The following is a 25004-nucleotide window of genomic DNA, read 5'->3' on the forward strand; positions in this document are numbered from 1 at the left end:
AAAAAAACGTTGGGGGGCGGGGGGTGTTTAATAATAGAGGATCCAAATTGTTAATAATAATGAATTTTGTGCTCCGTAGGACCCGCAAGTTTCTTCACACATGGAAAGCTTGGACAAGAAAAGCCAAAAGGTCGACTTCGTAGGCATGCTTGAAGCACTAGCTTGCACCATACACAAGGTCTCCTGCGAGGTTAGATAAATAGATAGATAGATAGATATATATCCATCCGCCCAAATTGATCAAGTAAATAATTAATTAATACATACATACTTGTACGTTCTTCTTATCTTTTCTTTCCTTGTTACCGTGCGGGAGTGCATATATCGATATCCCAGATATCGTGCAGGTGGTGTGGGGTCGCCGGTGGGGATGTGCAGTCGACAACGGATGGCATTGTTGAATAATACCCTATCAAAATTCTCATGGGATGAGAAGGTGATAGTGGCCTTGTCCGCCTTTGCCATCATCTATGGGGAGTTCTGGTTGGTGCAGGAACTCTACGGGACTCATCCATTGGCCAACTCCATAGTGCTACTAAAGCAATTACCCCACATATTTGAAGAATCGGGTGATGAGGCCCAGGTTTGAAGCGCTCTGGGGACTTGTCAAATCCATGCTCCAGCTGACCAAGTGCATCGTCCAATTCAATGATCTGCCACGTCAGTACATCACTCCCGACCAACCACTCTCGTCGTTGGCCAACACAACCATCCCCACTGCTGTTTACTGGACCATCAGGAGCGTCGTCTTCTGCGCGTTCAAGATCATTGGCCTTATTGGCTTGCCTGCTCACAACAAGTATATATTTATATAAATCTCCCTCTTTTACTTCTCTATTTTCCATTCCGGCCAATCTCTTTGTTAGGCTTAATTAGCTCTTTTCGTTTTTCTTTTTTCTCTTCTTTTCATTAAATAATTTGTTGCATGCATGAACCATAAATCAATCTGAAACTCTGGTACAACAATTAATTTCAACAGACGTAATCCATCGACCACTGATGAAGAAGCTTGGGATGAGCTGTTGAGCTTATCACCAATGGCCAACATAATACCTTACCGAGCAACTCGATATTTGTAATCGGTATATTGGTGAGTAAATAATGAGTAGGAACCAAGTTCAAGTTCTAGTTCAAGTTCAGTGTTACTTGATTGAATTGATGCTCGCTATAGCCTCTTCTTCTAATTTTAAAATTTTTGATGCCTTCGTGGTGGTGCAGATGAGAAGAAAGAGATTATTTTGGAGGAGTGGATTAAAACCAGGGGAGTGGGGCAGTTGGAGCGAGAGTGAGAGAGGAGTTGCTGGTGTGACGGTGAACGATGGATGGGGAGGAGTGAGAGAGGAGAGAGAATATTAGGTTAGATTAGGTTAGGATTGAGTTGGGTTAAGGTTGGTTATTCTGATCTGTTAGATCAGTTAGTGCCACGTGTTACGATTCTATGGGGGGTACTTATAGAAACTTATAGATGAAGGAACCTGAGACGAGAAGAGAATCCCTACACTTGGATCATGTAATGGGATTTCTAGCCTCTCAGGTTTCCCTATCTGTAAGTTCTTGTAAGTATCCTTTTGAAAACTTGACACGTCGCATCATGTAATCTAACGGTCTCAATTTATAAACAAGACTTTAACTCGAACCTAACCCTGATTACCCCAACCCCTACCCTAACTCTAGTTAACCAACCCATACCCTAACCTTAACTTAACCCCATCGTCTTGAATTCTCAGAACGTGACTTGCAACTCTAAAGACCTCAAAGAGTTGGAGGGTTTCTTGAAAGGCTTGGAATCAGGGATTAGTGGGTGGGGAAGAGATGTTTCTTCTGATTGCTGTAATTGGACTGGCGTCAATTGCTCTTCTTCAGCTGTGGGAGTGGAGACTTCTACAGAATCGGGCAAAAGGGTAGTTCGGTTGGAGATTGGGAGGAAAAAGTTAAAAGGAAATTTGTCTGAATTAGGGCTGCAACAGGGTCGGGCTGGGTTGGGTTTTATTGAATTTTAGTCCAACCCTGAGTCCATTTACTTGGGCCCGGCTCTGACCTGACCCTGACTCAGGGCCAAAAAAATCCAACCCTAACCCGCCCTAAGGGCCGGGCCGGGCCGACCCTGATTGATCCTGATAATGGGAAAAGGGAAGGAAATGCATGGGACTGGAATGGGCCGGGAAGGAAATTATCAATTTACGTAAAATAACACTATAATAAACTGTATTATATCACTTATTAGCTTCATATATAATATATTATATAATAAAATGTGGGTGACGTTTGAAGTTTATAATATATATTATTTCAATAGATATTTTATAGTATAACTTAAAACAGGGTCGGGCCGGGCCGGGTTAGACTTGCCTAAAGCCTCAACCCTGGCCCAACCCGACCCAAACTCAGGGCCTGAAATTTCCAACCTAGATCCACCCTTAGGACCAAATATCTCAGCACAAGCCCTGTTCGGGCTCAGGGCGAGTTCGGGCCGACAGGGCCAAACTTGCACGCACCCCTAGTCTGAATCCTTGGTTGGTCTAGATCAGCTGAGATTCCTGAATCTCTCTCACAATATCTTCAATGGTACTGTTCCTTCTAATCTGTTTCATTTACAGATTTTGCCAGTCCTTAACTTAAGTTATAATTATTAAACTCATTCTCATCAATCTCCCATAAAGTCCCAACAAGATCCTCTTTGAACCTTTAAACCCCCAATATTCAGGGTGGGTTTCATGAATATCCTCTCAAGTTCAAGTCCTACCACAACTACTCAGATGCTTAGAGACTTCTATTTGGAAATCTACGATACACAAGAACTCCAGTTCATGAACCGTCCTGCAACTCAACAAACCTCTTCTTCTAAGCAATAAGAGGTGGAAAGCGGTCATGAATTAGTGGAAATTAGAGCTTACAAATTCCAACCCTGCAAAAGAAAGAGTTATTATTTTTATTTTTACTTTTACTTTTACTTTTGTCATCTGGGTTTGGTCATTCAAAGGATGTTTCAACATTAGATTTTTTTATTTTCTTTTACATAGCTTCTCCAGATTAAATTCCTTTGTAGTTCTTTTTGTTATTTTTGCCTTTCCCTGCAAAAAGAATCAATCTTGATTGAATTTTTGAGGAGGAAGAAGAGGATGGTCGGTTTGCTGGGAAAAAGGCGATGGGGTTTCAGATCTGAATCGTCCTTCAAACGCTATAATTAACCAGGGTTATGGTAGAGATATGGTTGATTAACCAGAGTTAGGATATGGGTCGGGGTAACCAGGGTTAGATAAGAACTTAAAAACTTCTTATTAAATTTAGACCGTTAGATCAACTAATGCCACATGTCAAGTTTTCAAAAGAGTACTTACAAGAACTTACAGATGGGGGAACCTGAGAGGAGAAAAATCCTAATCCTAATCCTGATAATACATGACATTAAGGGTGTCAATTTGGGACTAGAACCGGGAACCGTCCCGCTAAAACCCAGTACTGGACCGTCCCATTAATAAACGGGACGGTATTGAAATCTGATTTTGGTACCGAATAATAAATTGGACAATATGGTTCTGGGACGGGATTCCCAATGCTACCAGTACTGAAATACCGATTAAGTACCGAAACCATTTGTACTCTTTCAAAGGATCTATTTCATTTTATTATATTGAAGGTATATGGCAGTAGTTTGTCCTCACTAATTCTTAGACTTCGTTTTCAAAAACTTATATGTGATCTTAGGGAGTTTGAAGAAATAAAACCATGAAATTCATCTTGGATTTGTACTCGAAATTGTTTTTTAATAATGGAATCATCTTGAAACCATTAAAGTTCTTCTCCTTTTTTTGTCGGGCTTAGAACCGTTTAGGAACCAGTGCCGTCCAGTCCCGTTAATAATCAGGATTGGGACTTAGGTTTGATCCCGTTTACTAAATGAGACGGTACTGAGATTGGCACCTTTGGTACCGATACCGGTGAGGACCCGTCCCAAATACCAGGAACCATCCCAATTGACACCCTTAGATGACGACATTCATTCCATCACAGTATATCCAAAGTAATTACTCTAGAGATACTTCCAGAGCATCCCTAATCACACATGTTTAATTGACCTGAACCATCAACTACTCATTTTATCGCTGTGTGTTCGTGTTCCCTTGGCATTCATGTAAATATGTACATTATGATCTTACAAAAAAATTATGTACATTGTGACACAAGTAGGTTGGCGTTGAAAAACTGAATGGGCAGAATGTATTGTTGCTAATATCGAACTTGGACATCTCCCCAGAAGAAGTCGCGATTCTGAAACAGATCATGTACACCGAAGAGGGGAAACCCCGTACCAAAATACTCAACTCGAAGAAAATGCCGATCCAAGATCCTATTGTGTACGAAGTAGTGTGGCTACCCGTGGTGGTGGACAGGCGTCTCCCATGGACCGAAGACATGCAAAGAGACTTTGACCGACTGCAGTCGATTATGCCGTGGTACTCGGTGCAACACCCTTCCTTGGTCCATCCGGGAGTGATTAAGTACATCAAGGAGTTTTGGCACTTCAACAGGAAGCCAATCCTTGTGGTTTTGGACCCACACGGCAGGGTTGTGCGCCTCAACGCTCTCCACATGACATGGATCTGGGGAAGCTTTGCCTTCCCTTTCACCAGGCATAGGGAGGAAGAGCTGTGGAGGGAAGAGACCACCTGGAGACTTGAACGTTTGGTAAGTAGAAGAAGATATGCAGGATATGAAGGCTTGGTTGACGGCATGGATGAAAACGTACTCAATTGGGTAAGGATCACTATATATATATATATATATATATATAGACCCCTCTACCTCATAACAAGCATCTTCTTCAATTCGATCATCATCATCTTATTTATTTCTCAATTAATGGAATTGGGTTCCATTAATAATGATTCTTGCTTGACATACCTAATTTGAACAGATAGAGAGAAAAGCATTCATTTGCCTTTATGGAGGAGATGACATAGATTGGATAAGGAAATTCACAACCAAGGCAAGAGCGGTGGCTCAGGAAGCAGGTCTCCCATTCGAGATGATGTACGTGGGGGAGAGAAACACTAATAAGGAGCGAGTGAGGACTAACATTGGCATCATCACCTCGGACAAGCTGAGCTATTGCTGGGAAGACCCCACACTCATCTGGTACTTCTGGATTCGGCTGGAGAGCATGTGGTACTCGAAGATGCAGCAAAGATACAGCAAGGAGAACGACTCCATAATGAAGGGGATCATTACAATGCTCATCTTCGACAGCAGCGACCAAGGATGGGCGTTGATAAGTGAACGATCAAAAATCATGGTCAAAGACATGGGGGACACGATCTTGAAATGCTTCAACCGGTACGATAGTTGGAAAGAAAACGTTGGCGTTAAGGGTAGTTTCATTCAGGCACTCCGTGATCAACTAGAACACCTGCGCACCACCCGGCATCACTGCATTCGTCTCACCCTACCGGAGACCGAAGAAATGATCCCCGAGATTGTGGGCTGTAGCGACTGTCGCCGCATAATGAAGAAGTCCGTGTCTGTCACGTACAGCTGCTACGAGGATTAATTATGGCTTTACAACTACTATGGATCCACCACATCTTCTACTTCCATCGATACTACTTACTAGGCCAACCCGTTACATATGGATACCTTAGTAATTGATTCATGTGCTGGAACACACGTCATGTCATGTATAGGGGACAAAGCTTTCATATTCAGTATTGATCTTGACTTACGATATAAGAAAGATCCTAACCATCTATCATTTAAAAAACAAAAAAAAATACAGAAATACTTATCTTCTCTGCCATGTCGTTGTCAGTGACTCAGTGGTCTACCTACCACCAACATCAGAAGAAGGCGATCCAACGGCTCTAAATTATCCGTAGACTTTCAAACCAAACACTCCAGTAGAAATTGATTTGAAAATTCAAAAAAGCTATTGCTGAGACCTATAATAGTTTACTGTTGATTCTGTTGGCTCAAGACCAATCCCTTGCCTTAAGTTTTTCAGCTGAGACATATCAGTTTATAAAAATCATGTAAACGGAAAACACCTTTGATCTGGGCAGGTGTAAAGTGCTGAGCCCAATTCTTTTTTAATCTCTTGTTTCAATTTCTAATTTCTGGGTCTCCGGCATCGCCCCGTCTGCAAGCGCTCTTGCTGCTTCAAAACAGCCCCGCAATGGCTTCCCCTGTCGCCCACTCATTTCAACTGTTGTCTCCTTTTCCTTGTCCTAGTTTGTCCCCTCTTTGTGGTCGAAACTAATTCATTTCTCCACCCCACCTTCGAACTTGGATGCTCTCTCCACACTTTAGATCAGATTCAGTTTTCCCATTTCTCGACTCCATAGTTCAGCTTCAAGAAATGGAAATCTCTGCCATGAGATCATAGGTATCCACTGCAAGAAGAGAATCTCCAGTAAGTCACCACCGGTTCTTCGAGTTACTCGGATCGTCCTTGACTCTCAAGGCCTCAACGTATCTCTCTCTCCTTCCATTGGACGGTTGTCGGAACTCAAAGAGCTCTCCTTGTCGAACAACAATCTCGTTGACCAGATTCACCCACAAATCATTGACTGTCAGAAGCTTGAGATCTTAAACCTCCGGACTAATCGCTTTTCCGGCAAGGTTCCATCAGAGGTGTCCTCCCTCGTACGTCTCCACTCCCTTGATCTCTCTTCCAATAGATTATCTGGTGACCTGAGTTTCTTAAGATATTTCCCCAATCTTAAGAACCTCTCCCTCGCCGACAATCTTTTCTATGAAAGAATACCAAATTCACTACGATCTTTCCGAAGTGTCCAATACCTGAATCTTTCAAGAAATAATTACTGCCAAGACCCCGTCCCAACAATGAACCAAATTGGCTATTTCGACTCCCCCAAGTTGAAGATCAAAACCAAAACTATTAGTCTCCTCAAGCGCTACATATTGGCCGAGAATTCCTCAAAGAGTAATCATGGAATAGGAGCAGTTGCAATCGCACCAATCACCATTGGAGAATCCTCCAATGCCGAGGCTCCATTTCCTACTGCATCCCACAAACATCATACAAGCAAAAGAAAACTCAAAAGTTCGATCACCGGCTTCTTTTGTGGTGCTACCGTAGGGTTAATATCGTGGTTGAAACTTTCAATTTTGTTCAAAGGCAGAGTGAAAGGCTCGGGCATAGTGATCTTCAGTTCCTTGATCAAGGACGCCAAGGCATTAGCCTTCCTCGAGAAAGAAGATGGGTTGTCTTCGCTAGAACTCATCGAAAAAGGAGGTTGCGGAAAAGTTTACAAGACCAAGATACCAAGAAGCAATGGCAAGATCATCGCCATCAAGAAGATACTTCAACCTCAACCTCATCTTTAGCAACCCAATGCTGCACCTGAGCTTGCAGACGAAGATAGCAAATTCCTCAATAAGAAGCTCCAGCAAATCCGATCAAAATCAAAACCGTCGGCCAAATTCGACACCGGAATCTCCTTCCTCTTCTAGCCCACGTGACCCACCCGGATTGTCATCTACTAGTGTATGAAGCATGGGAGCCTACAAGATGTATTGCATCAGGTGTCACAGCGGACCAGGGAATTAAAATGGAAAGTATGACACCGAATCATCATTGGAATCGCAGCTAATTTGGAATATCTACACATGTATCATAGCCCATGCATCATCCATAGGGATCTGAAACCTGCAAACATACTCCTGTAAGAACCGTGGATTCCGAAAAATCCACATCCCCAGACAAGAGGCTCCCACGTGTGAACTGGATCTCGCCGGTGAACCCTAAAGCAGGAACCTAATTCCTCTTAAGATATGATCAGATTTGGCCCAAAACTCCAATCAAATTTTATTAAACATGGGCCTTAATCTATTGAAGGGTTATGGGCTCCACCAAAGCTACTAAGGAAAACGAAGGATTTTCCAAAATTGGGCAGTGGGCTTTCCCAAATGGGCCTGAACTTGTGAATGGATCAAATTTATAAGAGACTGAATTAAAGTTCTTAGGAATAGCTCATACCACAAAAAGGATAATCAGAAATATTGAAATGGTCACCATGGATTAAACCTAATCAATGACATCTAGAACATGCATAATGACAACCGGTTTAAGAAATAGAAATTTTAAAAGATTCTCATGTTCACAGTAGGTTTAAAGGCTGATCAATATCATGAAAAAATAGGAGTCTCAGAGGTCCTCACACTCATGCTAAATCCAAGAATCAAGAAACAGAGATCATATGGACCACAAACTCATAATAGATTCAATGGACTGATTTGAAAGATGGAAAACAGAAATCTATTTCTTGGAGAGAGACAAAGTTAAAACCATTATAGTATTCAAAGATATTCATGCTAGGGATGTAAATGGATCGAATTCGGTCGGATAGTGGCATTATCATATTCGTGTCCGATTATATTCAGACGGATTCGGGTAATATCCTATCAATTTTCGGACAGATTCGGATAATTTTCGAATAGTGATTTTTTTAATACAGGTTCTCTCAAATGGATATGAATATGGATCGAATACGATTTTCGACTATCCGTTGACATAGTTACCGTTTTTATGATGAGGGTTAGGGTTGAGACTTGAGAGTTCAGTTCTACCCTTTCTTCTACTCTTCTTAGTCTTTTATTCTCTTACGTTTTTACTTTTGATTTTTTAATAGATATGTAATTTCATGTATCACATTACATAAAACAATATATATAAACCAATAGCAAATCTAGAAAAAGAATCACATTATCTTAACTTAAAAATTTATAATAATAAGATAACAAAATTCAATAAGGTAACTTAAAAATGATAGACAAACACAGAGTTATATTTCAGATATTTTATTACCGTCGGACTGCTAAAGGAATCGGATAATAATCGGTCGGATAGGAAAATTATCATATTCGTATCCGATTAATTTCGGACGGATTCAGATTCTCCTAAACGTATACGAACGCGGATCGAATACGGATTTACGAATATCCATTTACATCCCTAATTCATGCACATCAATTACAACAGCAGAGTATATAAAACATGATTTATCAATTCAATAGAGAAAGAAACCCAACAAAACAGGGATCGCAGAGCATATATAGAGAGATTCAACCAAAATATAGGCCATGGAAGCCATAAATCCCAAAATCTGAAATGCTAAATAGAAACCGATCAAACATGGAGACAAAATCTCAGTTCCAAAAACTAAGCACAGAGACCGAAACACAATGATGGTAAAATGGATATACCATTTTGCATCTAAAATTATTCATAGAGAATGGCAATACTGCATCTGAGTCATTCACATGTTATATTAAGAAAACAAAGAATCAAAGACTGCAGAATCGTTTCACATCTAATACAAAAAATGAGAGAATCAATACGGAAAATGAACTTTACTTGAGAGTCTTCGTGCGACTCCTCGATGCAATCGGCAGTGAAATCGAATCCGGGAATGGGTAGTTATTACAAACCGGGAATTAAGATGGGGAAGGGATTTATTACAAACCAAAAAAAAATTAAACAACAGAAGTAAAACGAGGTGGATAATGGAAAATAAAAAGAAGTAAGGGAAGAAGGGGAAGAAGAATGGCTGCTGCGCTTTCTCCCCTGGCCCAGGAGAAGCTCCACGGCTCCCGCGTCTCAGGCCACCTCCCTCTATTCACTCTCCTATCTCTTTCTCATCGTTTTTCCCTGCTCTTTTGCTTCCCTCTGTGTTTTTTTCTCTGTTTCTTTCTTTTTGGAATCCGTTTTGCACTCTCTTCTCTCCCTTCATTTCGTTTTTTCTCCCTCTGTTTCCTCGTAGGATCCCCTAGGATCACGATGACCCCTCCCTAGTTTTTCTCTTTTTTAAAATCCGTTTCTCTTTTTCTCTTTTTTTGGGTCTCTCTCTCTGTTTGGAAACCCTATGCCCTTTTTTGGAGAATGACGGCCAGCCCTCTTCCTTTTTAGAATTTTCTTTTCTTTATAAACCCCCCCCCCCCCCCATCCACTTTAAGGTTTATTAGATATTTTATCATTTTAACCCCCCTTTAGATATCTTTTAAATAGTTTTTCTATTTTACCCTTTTCTTAGGTTTTATTTTTTCTTTTTGTTTTCTTTTTTTACCCTTCTTTTTAACCGATTGAAGTTTTAATATTCTGTTTTTTTTTTACCTTTTTTTTTATTTGGTTCCCTTTAGATGCCATGTGGCATTCCTTTATGGACTCGACATCAATGGGTTTTTCTATGGACTAAGTCCACATATTCTCTCTTCCTCTTTTTATTTTTGACGTGTCTGAGATAGAAGCCACCGGTCTTCTGCGTGTCATCATCGTCAAGGATAACAAAAATCAAGTGTCTACAATTCCTAATCCTAAAAAAAAAATTACATTATAGTATAATAATTTTGTCCTTTTAATTAAGATCATCTTTTTACCAAAAAGAAAAGAGAATTACTTAATCCACGGAAAAAGAGAAATACACAGTTGTTAATATAATAACAAGTAATCCACGGAAAAAGAGAGATACACAGTTGTTAGTATAATAACTTAAGATTCCTTTTTTTTCCACTTTTCGAACCAACCATTTCCATGAGAAAAAAAAAATCTCCCTATTCGGTAGGCAATATATCCTTTAGTAGGTCAAGGTATCATGATTCATGACGCATCTAGGAGTGAAAGGAGTTTCTCAAAAATTAATTATCTACCGATGTAAAATGCAAATTGAGTCAAAACCATATTTATAAGTATTGGTATCAAACCGTACTGACCTTGGCCGATATTGATACTGATACGAATCAAGTAGAATCCAAACTCTCTCTCTCTCTCTCTCTATAATGAGAAGGGCAGCTAATGGCAGAGTAGGGTCAGTCAATGGCCTTAGCATTATCCTCCTTATTCAGATAAAGGTTATAAAATCCTTATCCTTATGTTTGCCCTCCAGATGAAGATCTGGTAAGACGGGCAAAAAGGACAGCTTTATGCCCTAACCATGGACCCACACGGTATGGTATTTTCAACAGCCAAACTGGGAGCAGCATACTTCAAGCTTCTGACGTAATGTCAGCATCATCTACCATTCATAAAACCCAACACACAAACTATAAATCAATTTAGAGGATAAGATAACAACCAAAAATCAATCTAAAACCTCACATTATTGAGACAACTCATTAGTTGAAATCACACTTCAGTAGCAGCTATGAATCCACCTCATCTATAGGAGCACCACCCAAGAAAAAATAAATAAATAAATTAATTAAATCCCACCTAACTATTCCCCCGGCCAGGCCACAACACTAATAAAATATTGATCAAGTATAATTTACAGCAAGGGGTAGTTAGTTAGTAACTTAGTATCACCTTTCTTAGAGATGAAATGAACCAAGGAAAGAAGTCAAAACAAAGTTGGTGCTCCTACTTCTCAAGGAACCCCAAAACTACCATTCAGACATCAGTAGCATTTCAACTTTAAAAACTTGAGAAATGGATAACGGCAACCCTCTTGTCACTGATTTCATATATTGAAAATTACTATTCTGATTTAAAGAAGAAAAATGAAAAGCATTGAAGAGTTCATTCACGGTGACTTAAATGATATATTTTCTTTTCAAACCAAACCAAGACACAGTAATACCCACTACTAGAAGGTGACCCGTCGTTCAAGTTGAAAGTTTAAAATACATTCCCACCTAGCCCCATGCCCTCATTAGGTCCACCAGATACGATTTGTAACCCCTCAAGGCCCACCATTTTTTGTAGTCTTTGTCCAGGAAAAATGCCCTGCACCTCACGAATAAATTGAATTAAGCTAGAGTTTGGCGTAGCTATCCACTACTCAATTCCACTCACTCACTCACCTTTCCCAATTCCCAATTCCCAATCCCCAATCAAAACAAACAAAAAGTCCGGATTAGCATCACTTCCATAGACCCACCATTCTTTACTATTCGTAAACACTAACTGCTATTAATCAATTTAAGTTGCAATGATCGGTCAAAGTTTCCAAAAATCCGTTTGCTGGGCTCCATTAAAATTTCTCAACCCTCCACTAAATGTAGCCACAAATTCTCTCTCCCTTTCGGTGCAAAAAATCAAAAGATAGAGACATTGCAGGACCCAACTTGTGCCCACAATATTTGCATTAATTTGATGTTTAACTATAACGTAAGAAATCCCCGCTTCAGAGTGGGATTACATTACCTTCCTTCAGGATGGCCCCCGTCTGCCGAACCAAACCGTCTGTTGCTTGCAGTGGGAACCGCAACATACAGACTTCCATCCACTTTGATATGAACAAGATTGGTAAGCAGACATGAATAGAGCAAGCTGCTAAGAGAATATCAAGCCACAGTGAATGCGAAAAACCATCCACCATTGACCATCTCCTTGTTAGAATGAAGCCTGAAAGAAGACGAGCATTGACTACACTGACCAACAAGTGAAACCTCTTGTTAGAATGGCCATCAACATGACAACATAGCCCCCAAGCAGATGTTCTACCATGTCACAGCACCGTTCTTACTCAAAACCCTTACAACATTTCTTCTCAAAATCAGCTCTTTCAACACAATTTCTCTCAAAACCAAATCTGTGAGAGGATTCATAGAACCGATTATCTTCTCACAGTTAGTCCTTTTGCTTTAATCCTCATGTAACAAGATTCAAACTCTACACGTAAATTCAAAGGAAGAAACATCGGAAAAAATGGAAAGAAGGGATAATAATCAGTACATCCAGAAGATGGTGATGTTGATGCATTACTAATTTCCATTAAAAAAAAAAGTCAAGCTACTGTAGAAATCAAGGCTCTGATATGTTTAATGCAAACATAAACTCCAAACTCTTCAAAGATAGGAAACAATTAGAAACACATCAAATATAAAAAACACAAATGAACAAACTCAAAAGTAGCTGGCACCAAGCCCCTTCTCCCATTAAAAAACAAATGGAGACGATGAGATACTAAAATCAGAACATGAATTACTTCACTACTGTTCTTCCTCACGCTTGGGTGCTTCTTTGATCTCATCAGGGCCATCATCCTAAATCAATCAAATAAAAAAAAGCAATTCAAAATCAGCAACAGAACATAAGAAAGAAAGTAGAAACAGAGAACTCATACATTCATAGGTTCAAAAACATAATAATCCACACCTGCATATCGGATGTCCACAAAGTAAGGTTGTCACGGAGAAGCTGCATGATCAGAGTGCTGTCCTTGTAGGACTCCTCTCCCAACGTATCCAGCTCCGCAATGGCTTCATCAAATGCCTGTTTAAAATTTAAACACGCAAAAGAAAATAAATATAAGCAATGTATGAATCTCAACAAAGTGGGAACATGAAACTATGTAAAATTTCATATTTAATTCCCCTACCTGTTTAGCAAGATTACAGGCTCTGTCAGGAGAATTCAAGATCTCGTAGTAGAAGACAGAGAAGTTAAGAGCCAGCCCCAGACGGATCGGATGGGTCGGAGCTAGTTCTGCAACTGCAATATCCTGCGAAAGCAAACTTTACATTTAAAAACCGGGGGGCAAAAATCAACATTTTTTCGAAAATCAACAAAACCGCTGACCAGAAAACAAGAGATGAAGATCGCATCAGTATTACGAAAATCAACATTTTTCTCTTTTTTTTTCAATAATCGGAATATCGAATATCAACTATTAGAACCCCTAAAAAATAATAAGAAATAAATTTAATTCCTAGGAAGAAGAACGCAAGAAATCGCAAACCCTAATGCATCAAAACCTAAAATAATCAAATAGGAAAGAAAGAAATAAATAATAAAATTTAATAAAAAGATGAACTACTCAATTTTCTTCCCCCTGCCGGCAAAAAGGGTGGGGGGAAGGGGACAAGGGGATGTGTAAGAAAACCCTAACCTTAAAGCCCCAACATTCGATAACAAATTTAAAAAAAAAATGAAACCACATCATAAAACTGGGCTTGGCAGAAACAAGCTAACCTGCGCTGACTTATAAGCAGAGAGGGTGCTCTCGGCGGCCTCTTTGCGCTCCGCACCAGTCTTAAACTCAGCAAGGTAGCGATGATAATCGCCCTTCATCTTAAGGTAAAATACCTTGGAATCACCAGAAGAGGCAGAAGGAATGAGTCTAGAATCAAGGAGACGCAAGATACCGTCACAGATCGAAGAAAGCTCGGACTCGATCTTAGATCTGTAGTCACGGATCGTGACAACATGATCCTCGTTACCACGGCTCTCCTCCTTCTGTTCGATCGAAGATATGATACGCCAAGAAGCACGGCGAGCGCCGATTACATTCTTGTAAGCGACGGAGAGAAGGTTACGCTCCTCGATGGTTAGCTCCTCGGACTCGGCGTTAGCCGTGACCTTCTCCATGAACTGGACCATCTCTTCATACCGCTCGGCCTGTTCAGCGAGTTTTGCCATGTAAACATTCTCCTCGCGAGGAGAAGGAAGTGCTGCTGCGGCTGCCATTAACGAGATCTCTGAAGTTGAAGAAAGGGAGATTAGTTTCGTTCCAGTCGTTGAAGACGAAGACGGGGGAGGAGGAGAAAGAAAAACAAAGAGAAGTTAGGGGCGGTGCGGTAAAGAAATAGATTGAAATGAAAAGGACACGGTTTCGGTCCCTTTGGCCAAGTTGTATGACAGGTCACTTAAGGCAAGTTGAATGAACGGTCCATTATATATAGAGAGTATTGGGATTTGGGACCCACTCATGGGATCCTAAGCCCCCATGACGAGGGGACGGGAGACACACTGAGTTTGATTGATCATACGCTGTCTCTGATGGATGATCTGGGAAGTGGAACCTTTGCCCTACTATCGAGAGACAACAGTTGAGTTGAAGATGAAGAGAATGAACGGTTAAGATTATCTGAGTTTCATATTTAAAGACATATTTTAGATAGATAATAATGGGGAGAGGGACCATACGTAGCTAGACTGCTAGACTTCAATTTCTCACCCATAAGAGGGCCGCGGGACACAAGGGTTTTAATGAAGAGTGAGTGTGAGCCTGTGGGGTCGAGGGATGTGATAAGACGTGCAAAGGCATCTGCACACTGGAGCACTCTCTCTCACATGAGGTTTTTTATTGTTTTCGTTTCTTGACACCATCATGTGGGCCAAGTGAGCCCGTGCGGATAGCATAGTTAGAGTGCACAGTATCGGATCGAATATCAATCTTCTTCAAAATCGATACGAAACAATGTTGATACCACACAGATCAGCCGTATTAGATAACTTTGTCTCTGATTTTCTTGAAAAATGGATTTTTTACTATTTTACTCTTAGTCAATTTCATTTTAGACAGACACGGTATCAATATTGGTTACCTTCAAAATCGGACAGTATCAATGTATTAGGCAATCCGACAATGATACCTCAAACCATGGTGGATGGTACCAAATTGTTTTATTACCTACCCCAATACCATGCTAATACCGTATGGTGACATGGTACCAAAGGTAAAATGGTCAAAAAAAAAAATTCTTTAAGAAGAATTAGGGGTAAATTTATCTGATCCGTGTGGATACCGATTTGATACTATATCGCATTTTTTCGAGTTTTCAGGTAAATTTATCTGATCCGTGTGGATACCGATTTGATACCTAGGTCATGCTCTTGAGCAGAATTATTTCTTTGCACAAAAAAAAAGATAAATTACACATCACCCCTTGGTTTGCAAATGAAACTCAGGTAACCCCTTTGTTTTTGAAAAAACACAAATCACCCCCTCTACAATAATGGTGTTAGTCTGCTGTTAGTTATTGGTGTGAAAGGATTATTTTATCCTTGTACTAAAACATTAGAATTAAATTTACAATACTACCTTTCAAAATCTATGTTTGGATGTCAAGGGTAGTTTAGGGATTTATATTTATTTAACTGGCTGACATCATCACTTAACAACATAAAACTAACGATATAGACTAATTTATCATATTGGGGTCTAAACCAAGATATGATTAGAGTTTTTTCAAAAACCAAGGGGTGATCAAACAGGGGTGACGTATAATTTACCCAAAAAAAAAGAACCAAATTCTTTCTCATTTATATTTATTTTTGGAAGTCTTCTATGTGTGAGAGCATGACTCTTATACATGCAAGATACCCATCAACACCTCCTTTTGATTCAATCTATATGAGATAGAAAAGTCATTTTATATCGATGAGGAGATTGACAGATGCACTGGTGCCGTGACGTTCGTTAGCACCGCCTCTCACTCTCTCTCTCTTCTCCCGTTTGAAATGACCTTCCTTACAAATTAAAATCCTCTACAGTACCCGGCGGGACGGTGGTGCACATCCAGCGGTACAGCAGAGGCCATATGTGTCATGTGTGCCACGTGGCTCATGCTGTGCCGTCGGATGTGCACTGCCACCCCGCCAGTACTGCAGAGGATCCTGGTCCCTCCCTTATCCTTATTAATTGATTCAATAGGGTTGTGATTGGTATTTAAGCCTGAATAGCGTAGGCTACCAGATAGGAAATACTCCCCCTTTTTTAAAGTTAAACAAGTGTTATAGAGTCCTCCACTCCTAATGAGTCTTGAGCAGCTTGGAAAATGTGACGCATGTCTCATGTTCTTAGGATCAAAATAAGGGTGGATTTGGTTGTTTTTTTGCATCAAAGATAAAAAGGAAATTAATTATATGGATATATATATTTGCATCAAGAAAATTAAGAAATGGGTAGAAGTTCTCCGTCCAAGAGTGTGGCCTATGTCAGTACTTCAATGAGTCTATCTCTCTTCTTATTTAAAAAAATCATTATTATTGTTTAATTTAAGAAAAAAAGCTTATGATAGATACATGATGGTACGAAATGACTGTCCCACCCTCATGAAAGACAGAAATTCTACTCATATTGATACTTTCTTGCACACTCTCATTGGCCCCTAGTACGTCTAAGAGCTATGCTCTAGAATAGAAAACTTTCCCCCCTAATTTATTGTGCACCTTGTCAGGGACTGAAGGGAGAAGCCTAGTATGGTTAGTTTTCCATCAATTTATTTTTGCAAGCATTTTTATGGTGCAACATACGAAAAACATAACTAGGGACAATCTTTCCCAAAGGCATTGTTTGGTTGCAAGAAGAGGAAAATGAAGAGAAATGACATCACTTTTGGTCACTTTTGATCACTTTTGAAAAGCTTTGTTTTGGTAAGGAGAGAGACAGACAAAAGGAGCATAATTGGCGTAAGCTACTTTCCTAGACTAAGATCTATTTCCCAACTCTCATTATTTTTGGTAAGATAAAAGAAGGTCATCGGGCTGCATAGTGCCTGCACCCAGACATAGGAAGGACGAAATGACCTCCCACTTCCCCTAAATGAAAAATCCTACCTTTTTTGGATGCCCCCGCACGTGCTTTCATGGGCCTTTGCGTTGATGCATGAGCCATAGAGCCTGGCAACGACCCCACCCATTTGATAATATACTTTTCAATGTAAAATTTAGGACCAAGTTTTTCTTCACCCACTGGAAAGTAGGACTTCCTTCATCGATGATCATCATTGCTTTTGGTTGAACTGTAGGAATAGTGAAAAGAAAAAGGGTCGATCCAGGGATTGCCTTGGTGGTTCGCTACTCCCTTGGGAGATCTGCGTCAGGAGTTTGATCGGTGGTTCAAGTCTCCTTAGCGACACCTAGTCCACATTTATTTGCTTTCCATGAAGTGGAGCCTATGGGTACCATATTTGACCCCTTGTAGGTCCTCTCCTTGCTTCCTTGTAGGGCCATGATGGAGTGTTGGCCAGTCGGGGGGAATTGCACTTAAAAAAAATGAAAGGAGAATCATGGTCTAGCAAGATTCAATCAAATACTGTAATAAGATATAGTTTGACATTTTTCTCTTTTGAATATTCATAAAGAAGCCGGCCTAACTCATACTTCCCGCTCCCTCATTCATTAAGTTCATGGAATGAATGAATATCGTTTTCTACCCAAAAAAACAAAGAATGAATGAATATAATGAAATTTGATATGTTTTAGAGTTAGTTACACGTTGATGTGAGATAAGGATCACAAAATAAACTGTGCATTTGGTCACTGACATTTTGTGACAAGTAGCAAATGTTGCAACACATGCCTATTGTTATTTAGGAGCTTGAATTCTCATTATTAAAAAAAAAAGTAGAACCTTGACAAGAATTATTGTTTAACCAAAATGCACCCTGCAATTTATGGCAAAATTAGTTGGGGAAAGTTTCCTTCACCATGGGTGAAGGGTTCTCCAAAGAATCTAAGGTTATCATTACCCCCCATATATGTTGATAGTCTAAAACGCCTTCCACTGTTCCTCGACACTTATCCAAGCACAATGATGACCATTGGTGAAGAAATTACTCCTTCACCGATGAATTGAGAAAAACTTTATCCATATATATGTTATGAGAGTGGGTTCTTGAGTAAGCGGCATAAAGGAGCACACCAATGAAGTGTGATGGAATGGTTTCATATATGGCAGAGCAATGTGATCATTCATGAGAGAGAGAGAGGGTGAAAGCATATCCTCCTCTTGCTGTTTAGAGAGTCTAATCTCTTATTTTATTTTTGAGGGAGTGGACCCTCTGCCAATGCCCTCCTTCTCTATTTCTCTCCTCCAAATGTGAAATGACCCTCTTCGGCACAAGAGAGAGACAAAAATGGGTTTTTTCAGAGGGTGCCGTTCCCCACAAAGAACATTATTCCTTTATTTTTTTATGTGAAGAGATCACTGCCACGTTGCGTGATCCTACATCAACAAGGTCAATGAGAGTGTTTGTACGGGAATCAACATGGATGTGATCGATTTTTTATTTCATAAGGGATTGACAATATTTTAGCATGCTCTTTTGTTTGGGATCAAGAGCCACGTGATCAGACAACGTTACAAAATTATTACAGGTTTTTTTTTTTAAAATTCTAATGGTTTAGTATAAGGGTAAAATAGTCATTTCACATCAATAATTAACAACAGATTAACACTGCTATTGTAGAGGGGGTGATTTGAGTTTTTTCAAAAACCAAGGGGTGATTTGAATTTTGTTTGAAAATCAGGAGGTGACGTGTAATTTACCCATTGCTTAATAAAGTTTTTCTTCATACCCACAAAAAAAAAAAAATGTCTGAAATCTGGATCCCATGATTTATATTTTTTCCACATGATCAAGTAAATAAATTAAGATCCGAAAAAGGAGTTACCGCATCTAATGAACGGTAAGGATTTTCGTGCAGTCTACCGTTTCCAATTCGTCCGAACATTACCGATAACACGGCACGTGGATCTTGTGATAGCCGAAAGGTCTGTCACACAGCCTTTTGAGTTAAATGCGGCTCCTCTTTCTTTCTACACTACTCTTGCTTATATAAGTTGCAGCATATCGAAGGAGAATCAGATAACGTAGCAAATAACAAAGGAGGGAGAGAAAGAGAGAGAATGTCTTCAGTAGTGGAGATACCGTCCAAGAAACATCATGGGGACTGCAACGAACTGATCGATCCGAACAACAACGTCGCTGATATTACGGCTATGAATGTGTCGCTTCCCACTGAGAAGTTTCTCCAAGCGGCCATTTCTCTCAAAGACCAGGTCTGAATCTGAACTCTGCATTAGGAATTAAAGATGAGATAGATGAGATAGATCGAGTTTTGCTCTGAATTTCTCTGTTCAACTCTGTTTTAGGAGTTACTTCTTTGCCAAGTTTCTGCGATTCCGAAGCATTTATTGAATCTGTTTGGCCCGTCCGCGTAGGTTGTGGAGGCGACATGGAGAGGAGGAGGAGTAAAAGGCAGTGGACAGAGCTTGGACACAACCGTATACAAAGGCTTGCTTGGTACGGCTTTCACTTGCTTGAGATCCTACGAAGTCACTGGTAACCACCAAGACCTGCTATTATCCGCCGAGATAATCGACACCTGCGCTCTTCTCGCACCTACCTTCACTTGGTACTGATCACCTCTCTCTCTCAAAATGTATATATCTGTATTGGCTTAGCAGTGTTAGTGATCATGAGGTTCTTAGGGCACATTTGAATCCAAATCAAATTCTCAGTCAGAATTTCTCACTCTGTATCGACTCGCGATAACTGGGTTTCGTAGGGTACATTTGGATTCAATCTTACTCTTTAACTGTGACCTAATTTTAAGAAGGGAGAGGGTTCTCAACAGACAGCGTGGGGATACGATTCGTCCAACACAGATTGTCCATACATACATCGTTCATTGGCGTTCACATATAGTCCGCAAACGAAAAGTTGTTTTCACTTGAGAGGATGAAAACCAAGGCACCACTTGATAACCTTCCCAGAATCAGTTTCTGGTGTTTTTTTATTATGAGAAACACAAAAACACCTAAAAAGTACTTGATAAACACTGTTCCATAGAAATTGTTCTCTGGTGGATAAATCATAATTTCTATTCCCCAAAAGACTTTTTACAGAACATGTCCAACATGTTCTGCATTGCTCAGCACATTTGGACCAAAAGTGTGCCCGATAAAATCGATTACCCAAACCCCCCAAAACCTAAACACTCTTTCACTCTCACAAACTCTCACAAAAAGACCTTCTTCATGGTGGAGCTCCCTGGTTTCACTCTCTCACTCTCTGGGGGCTCTCCTACAGACGATCTGAAGGGATTTCGGCGGCGACATGCAACTCTCAAGGTAACTCATCTATCTCGTGCTATCTCTCACTCTCTGTCACAACTATGCTTTCTCTCGGTCACTCTCTCTGTGTCAATCTGCAACTTCTCTCTTGCTCATCTCTCTCTGGCTCACTCAGTCTCTCCCTCTCTGTCGCTCTCTCTGTTCTAAACCCACAGTACAAGGAGAAAACCATTTTGAATCCCTGAAACGAAGAAAGAGAATCCATGTAAGAAAGAGTAACCCACCCAAGATCTCAAGATCTCAGTAGAGCTACATGGCTGGGCCTCTTCCTCTTCCTGTGCCTCCCCTGTTCAAGATCTCAGGGCTTTTTTTTTCTTCTCAATTTCTTTTCTTTTTCATATTTTATTTGAAGAAACTTATGAGATCTGTAGTGTTTTGTGATAAAGATTTGCTAATTTGTGATTTCTGATATTAGACAACTTTTTAATGTTGTGTTTTTTCATTATTCCTCCATATCGGATTTGTTTGGTTGGATTTGAACAGTTGTATTGCTTATGAATGATTAATTTCTGGTTTGATAGATTCTACTCTTGGATCTTGGTTTTTTTTTTTTCCTTATCCCTGTCTGGTTTTCGGAGTTAGTTGATTCTTTGTAAGCCTTCTCAATTGTTTCTTGTGATTAATAGAAATATTTTTTTAATTTAAATGTGATTTCTCTCTCTGTAATCCGTTCAAGCTAATTTAATTGTAGTTTTAAGCTTTGTTTTCAATTCTGCCAATACTAGAAACTTGAACAGAACAAGATCTGCATCTCCTCTTAGTGCCATTTAAGTAGGTCATCTCTATCATTCTACTTGTATTAACTCAGATCCCTATCCCTATGCATTCACATCAAGCTTCACTCTACAGATGTAACTGGAAAAAATTGGAGATAACCCCAATAAGTAGTCTTTTTTTTTGTGGTAAACAATAAGTAGAGTTTCATATCATTGTACTGAGTGACAACTCCTATTTGAGATGGTTACTTTGATTTTTTTTTTCCCCTTCTTTTCTTGCATATCATTACTCACAATTAGTCAATATAAAAGTATAATGCATTAGTTCATGATCATAGTTTTTTAATTATAATTTTGTTATTGTTCCAAACATTTAATTGGTATGTTTGGAACTCAAATGTGGCTTCGTAGGAATTATTCATTACATTTTTGTACAGAACTTTTTAACTCAATGTAGATAATTGTGCAAGAAACCCACAATTAAGTGCATTATTATAACTGAATGCATTGAGGGATATTTTTCTAAGTTCTAATATTTATATCTCGTCTCCTCAACCATCCATTTCTTGAATTGACTCTTATCCGGTGCTCTTTATCTCTCTCTCTCTATATCTTCTCATCATCATCTTGTTGATGATCAGGAAGAAATCTGTGGACCTTGTTAATGTCTTGTTATGTACTTTGCATCTCGTCTTTTCCACCTCCCCCCCCCCCTACAAAAAAAAAAAAAGGATATTGATGTGGGTTTGATTCTTTTAGAATATAGGGTTGATACGAGAGTGGCCTGCGTTGATACCCCCAAATTTTGCCATGTGGCAATTCTGAATGGGGTCCAAATTTATGGACAGGTAGACCCCAAATTCTCTGTGCTCACATGTAAAATTGCAACCTAAATAGAGTTTGTCAAGTGATAGAATAGAGTTAAAGGGGAATGGAGATAATCTGTTATCATTTCCTTGATAACTTTTATTCAAGGTTCTCGGATATGAAACAACATTGTTGGTGAGAGATGACCTTCAGATCATGTGCAAGCTTTTTGGGTGAGGTTCATGTATCCACATTGTTTGCATCCATGGATTCCTTCTTTCAATGGTTTTAGGATTCTTCAATCTTGCTTCTATCACGTTTCTTATTCTTTTGTAAGTGAGTTGATTCTGCCATCAAGGTAATGGAACTTGAACCTTCCTAATCATCTTTAATCTGTTGTGTTAATTCATTGACAACTTGATGGGCCTTTAGCTCAAATTGGTAGAGCACTTGGAACATGAGCATGTTCCAAGAGGATGGTGGTTCGAGTCCATCAAGGCCCTCTGTATTCAACTGTTCATAGCATAGTTAGTTATGCCACTAATCCACTCAAGAACCCAATTTTAATGGCATCTTTGAAATTTGACATCTTTTTATACTTACTTTGGTTATGTTAATGAGATATTTTAATTTTATACTAAGGTTGGTAAGAGAAAATGATTTTACAAGTCTTTTTTTGGTATAATTGATAAAGAAATGGCATTATCGTAATTAGTATTAAACAGGAAAAATATTTTTTAATTGCAATGTTTATTATTTAAAGTACATTAATCAAGATAAATATTATGAAAATTGGTCACATTTCCATAACAGAAACAGATTTTATCAAGCACCAATGGTGTTCAATTGTTTTCTGGAAACGTTTCCAGAACAGGTTTACCAAGCGAGTAAAAAACGGTTTCTCAGCAAAGAAAATGAAAAAAAATGTGCTGAAAAACAAAAAAATGTTTTGGTGTTTTCCAGCACATTTCCAGAACAGAAACACCAGGTAAGGTTATCAAGCGGTGTCCAAACTTCTGTCACTGCCTCTTTTGTGTGTTTTCTTTTGTGTGTGTGTGTGTGAGAGAGAGAGAGAGAGAGAGTCGCTTTTATGTAGTAAAAACTTGAGCAGCCAAACACCGGCTAAATCTTCGAGACCTGAAATGTAGGAACCCAACGTTTTTATGTGGGATAGGTGGGTTTTACGCACTGGGAGCTGTGGTTGCTAATTATAGAGGGGACCCTCAAAGGCGTGATTACTTCGTGGACCGCTTCCTTGAGGTAACTCTAACCACCATCCCTGCCCTGTTAGTCTGCTTTTGCTGCTGGAGTGCTGGTATTCTATTAAATCATCATTAGTTTGGTAAATCTCTACTTTAATGCTTTAATTATTTTCACAGTTAGATGCTTTCGTGGAAATTAGTTGTGACGGTATTAATACCTAATCTTTGATCTGGAAAATAAAATAATCCTGTTTAATTAGTGTAGGCGTCAAATTCTAGAATGGTTCATCTGATCGACTTTATAATGTAAGTTATAATCTACCAAACCCACAGTAAAGTAAAGTACCCATTGTGGAATAATTATCACCTTCAATTTGCAGGCATCTCTAATTTCTCTAATTACTCTAATAGGGGAGAGTGGATTCCACCTTGGGCAGGCGTTAGGATGGTCATTTTCACCCCATATGAGAAATTGAAGGAATTGAAGGAGACAGCGAATTGAAGGGGATAACGATTCCCCATTGTACCAAAACTGTTTTGAAATCTAGGTACAAGTAGAGGCGAATATTAATCAGTCCTTTTTTGTGTGAATGTTTGACTCATAGGAAAAAGGCTGATATGCCTCAAAACTTTTTAACAAACTTCATGCTAAGGGTGTGAATCGATTGATTTGGTCCGTTTTTGGTTTTGATTTGATTTCCAATTTTATTTTTCCTACGATTTCATAAAAACCTACCCGGAATATAGGTTTTGTGGGTCCAACTGACACCTCTAGGTCATGCCTAACTCTAGGTTGCAATATTCACTTATCATTTCTTAGATGGGAGTATGGGAACTTCAGAGTCTAGCACACTGAATTTGGATCTCAAGGGCCTGGGGTTGAGAGACCATCATGTTGCGCTCAATTCACAAGCGGTCTCATAGATTTGATGTAAATCCAATGGTTGGTAGGCGATATGATTCATCAATAATTGCATTTGAGAAAGAAATGGAGTCTGATTCTATTATCATTTTTTTTATTTTCTGTGGAGCTTTAATGAAATTGTTTTTTATTTTTTTTTTTAAAGTTCTAGTCTCCTGCTCCACTGTTTAATAATATTCATGCTCATGTACTAATGTTATTCGAGCCAATGATCAGGTGGCACAAGAGAGAGCACTTCCAAGTGGACCTGAGGAGGGTGGGTTCGGGATGCCTTATGAGCTTCTTCATGGTCGAGCTGGATTCTTATGGGCAGCGTTATTCATAAACAAGAACCTTGGACAAGAGACAGTTCCCATGGACCTTCTAATGCCAGTGGTAGAAGCTGTATTGGCAGTAGGAAGGGCAGGAGTATCTGACACTACAGCCTGCCCACTGATGTATAGGTGGCATGGGACAAGGTACTGGGGTGCAGCCCATGGTCTTGCTGGTATCCTTGTAGTCCTACTCCACTTCCCACTCTCTGGAGAAGATTATGAAGATGTCAAGGGGACTCTTAGGTATATGATGAGAAACAGGTTCCCACATAGTGGCAATTACCCTTCAAGTGAAGGGAATCCAAGGGACAAGCTAGTGCAATGGTCACATGGTGCCACTGGCATGGCCATCACTCTATGCAAAGCAGCACAGTTTAGTACCTCTGAAAATAATTATAGTTCGTATCTATACCCATAAGGTATTGTAGATCAAGAAAATGGGG

The 25004-nt window shown here is 39.6% G+C and overlaps 3 protein-coding genes and 1 pseudogene across 3 annotated transcripts; 3 read left to right on the forward strand and 1 right to left on the reverse strand.

The window, feature by feature from the left end:
- Positions 1–1465: 1465 nt before the first annotated feature.
- On the forward strand, positions 1466–5548 carry LOC122648182 (protein SIEVE ELEMENT OCCLUSION B-like). Its single transcript, XM_043841432.1, has 4 exons — positions 1466–1546; positions 1728–1901; positions 4189–4755; positions 4916–5548. Exons 1-4 carry the CDS (start codon positions 1466–1468, stop codon positions 5546–5548), a joined length of 1455 nt encoding a protein of 484 aa, XP_043697367.1.
- A 621-nt stretch (positions 5549–6169) lies between these two features.
- LOC122648184 lies at positions 6170–7686 on the forward strand (annotated as a pseudogene).
- A 5065-nt stretch (positions 7687–12751) lies between these two features.
- On the reverse strand, positions 12752–14516 carry LOC122648185 (14-3-3-like protein). Its single transcript, XM_043841433.1, has 4 exons — positions 13928–14516; positions 13335–13457; positions 13112–13228; positions 12752–12999 (listed from the first exon to the last, which is right to left on the reverse strand). The coding sequence occupies exons 1-4, from the start codon at positions 14420–14422 to the stop codon at positions 12946–12948; spliced, it is 789 nt and encodes a 262-aa protein (XP_043697368.1). The 5' UTR covers positions 14423–14516; the 3' UTR covers positions 12752–12945.
- Positions 14517–19352: 4836 nt separating this feature from the next.
- LOC122648181 (lanC-like protein GCL1) lies at positions 19353–24988 on the forward strand. Its single transcript, XM_043841431.1, has 4 exons — positions 19353–19523; positions 19686–19879; positions 23272–23383; positions 24464–24988. The coding sequence occupies exons 1-4, from the start codon at positions 19371–19373 to the stop codon at positions 24977–24979; spliced, it is 975 nt and encodes a 324-aa protein (XP_043697366.1). The 5' UTR covers positions 19353–19370; the 3' UTR covers positions 24980–24988.
- Positions 24989–25004: the final 16 nt, after the last annotated feature.

The sequence above is a fragment of the Telopea speciosissima genome, unplaced genomic scaffold (genome assembly GCF_018873765.1).
Source record: "Telopea speciosissima isolate NSW1024214 ecotype Mountain lineage unplaced genomic scaffold, Tspe_v1 Tspe_v1.0532, whole genome shotgun sequence".
NCBI lineage: Eukaryota > Viridiplantae > Streptophyta > Magnoliopsida > Proteales > Proteaceae > Telopea > Telopea speciosissima.

Bases quoted from the DNA above. Each gene is read 5' to 3' on its own strand.
- LOC122648185 (XM_043841433.1), bottom strand. From the start codon at position 14,422: ATGGCAGCCGCAGCAGCACTTCCTTCTCCTCGCGAGGAGAATGTTTAC. The intron at 13,458-13,927 runs GTTAGCTTGTTT...TTGCTTTCGCAG, and splicing joins CTGCTTATAAGTCAGCGCAG to GATATTGCAGTTGCAGAACT. The intron at 13,000-13,111 runs GTGTGGATTATT...TGATTGATTTAG, and splicing joins TGTGGACATCCGATATGCAG to GATGATGGCCCTGATGAGAT.
- LOC122648181 (XM_043841431.1), top strand. From the start codon at position 19,371: ATGTCTTCAGTAGTGGAGATACCGTCCAAGAAACATCATGGGGACTGC. The intron at 19,524-19,685 runs GTCTGAATCTGA...CCGTCCGCGTAG, and splicing joins CCATTTCTCTCAAAGACCAG to GTTGTGGAGGCGACATGGAG. The intron at 19,880-23,271 runs GTACTGATCACC...CCTGAAATGTAG, and splicing joins CTCGCACCTACCTTCACTTG to GAACCCAACGTTTTTATGTG.
- LOC122648182 (XM_043841432.1), top strand. From the start codon at position 1,466: ATGAAGGAACCTGAGACGAGAAGAGAATCCCTACACTTGGATCATGTA. The intron at 1,547-1,727 runs GTAAGTTCTTGT...TTGAATTCTCAG, and splicing joins CCTCTCAGGTTTCCCTATCT to AACGTGACTTGCAACTCTAA. The intron at 4,756-4,915 runs GTAAGGATCACT...TAATTTGAACAG, and splicing joins ATGAAAACGTACTCAATTGG to ATAGAGAGAAAAGCATTCAT.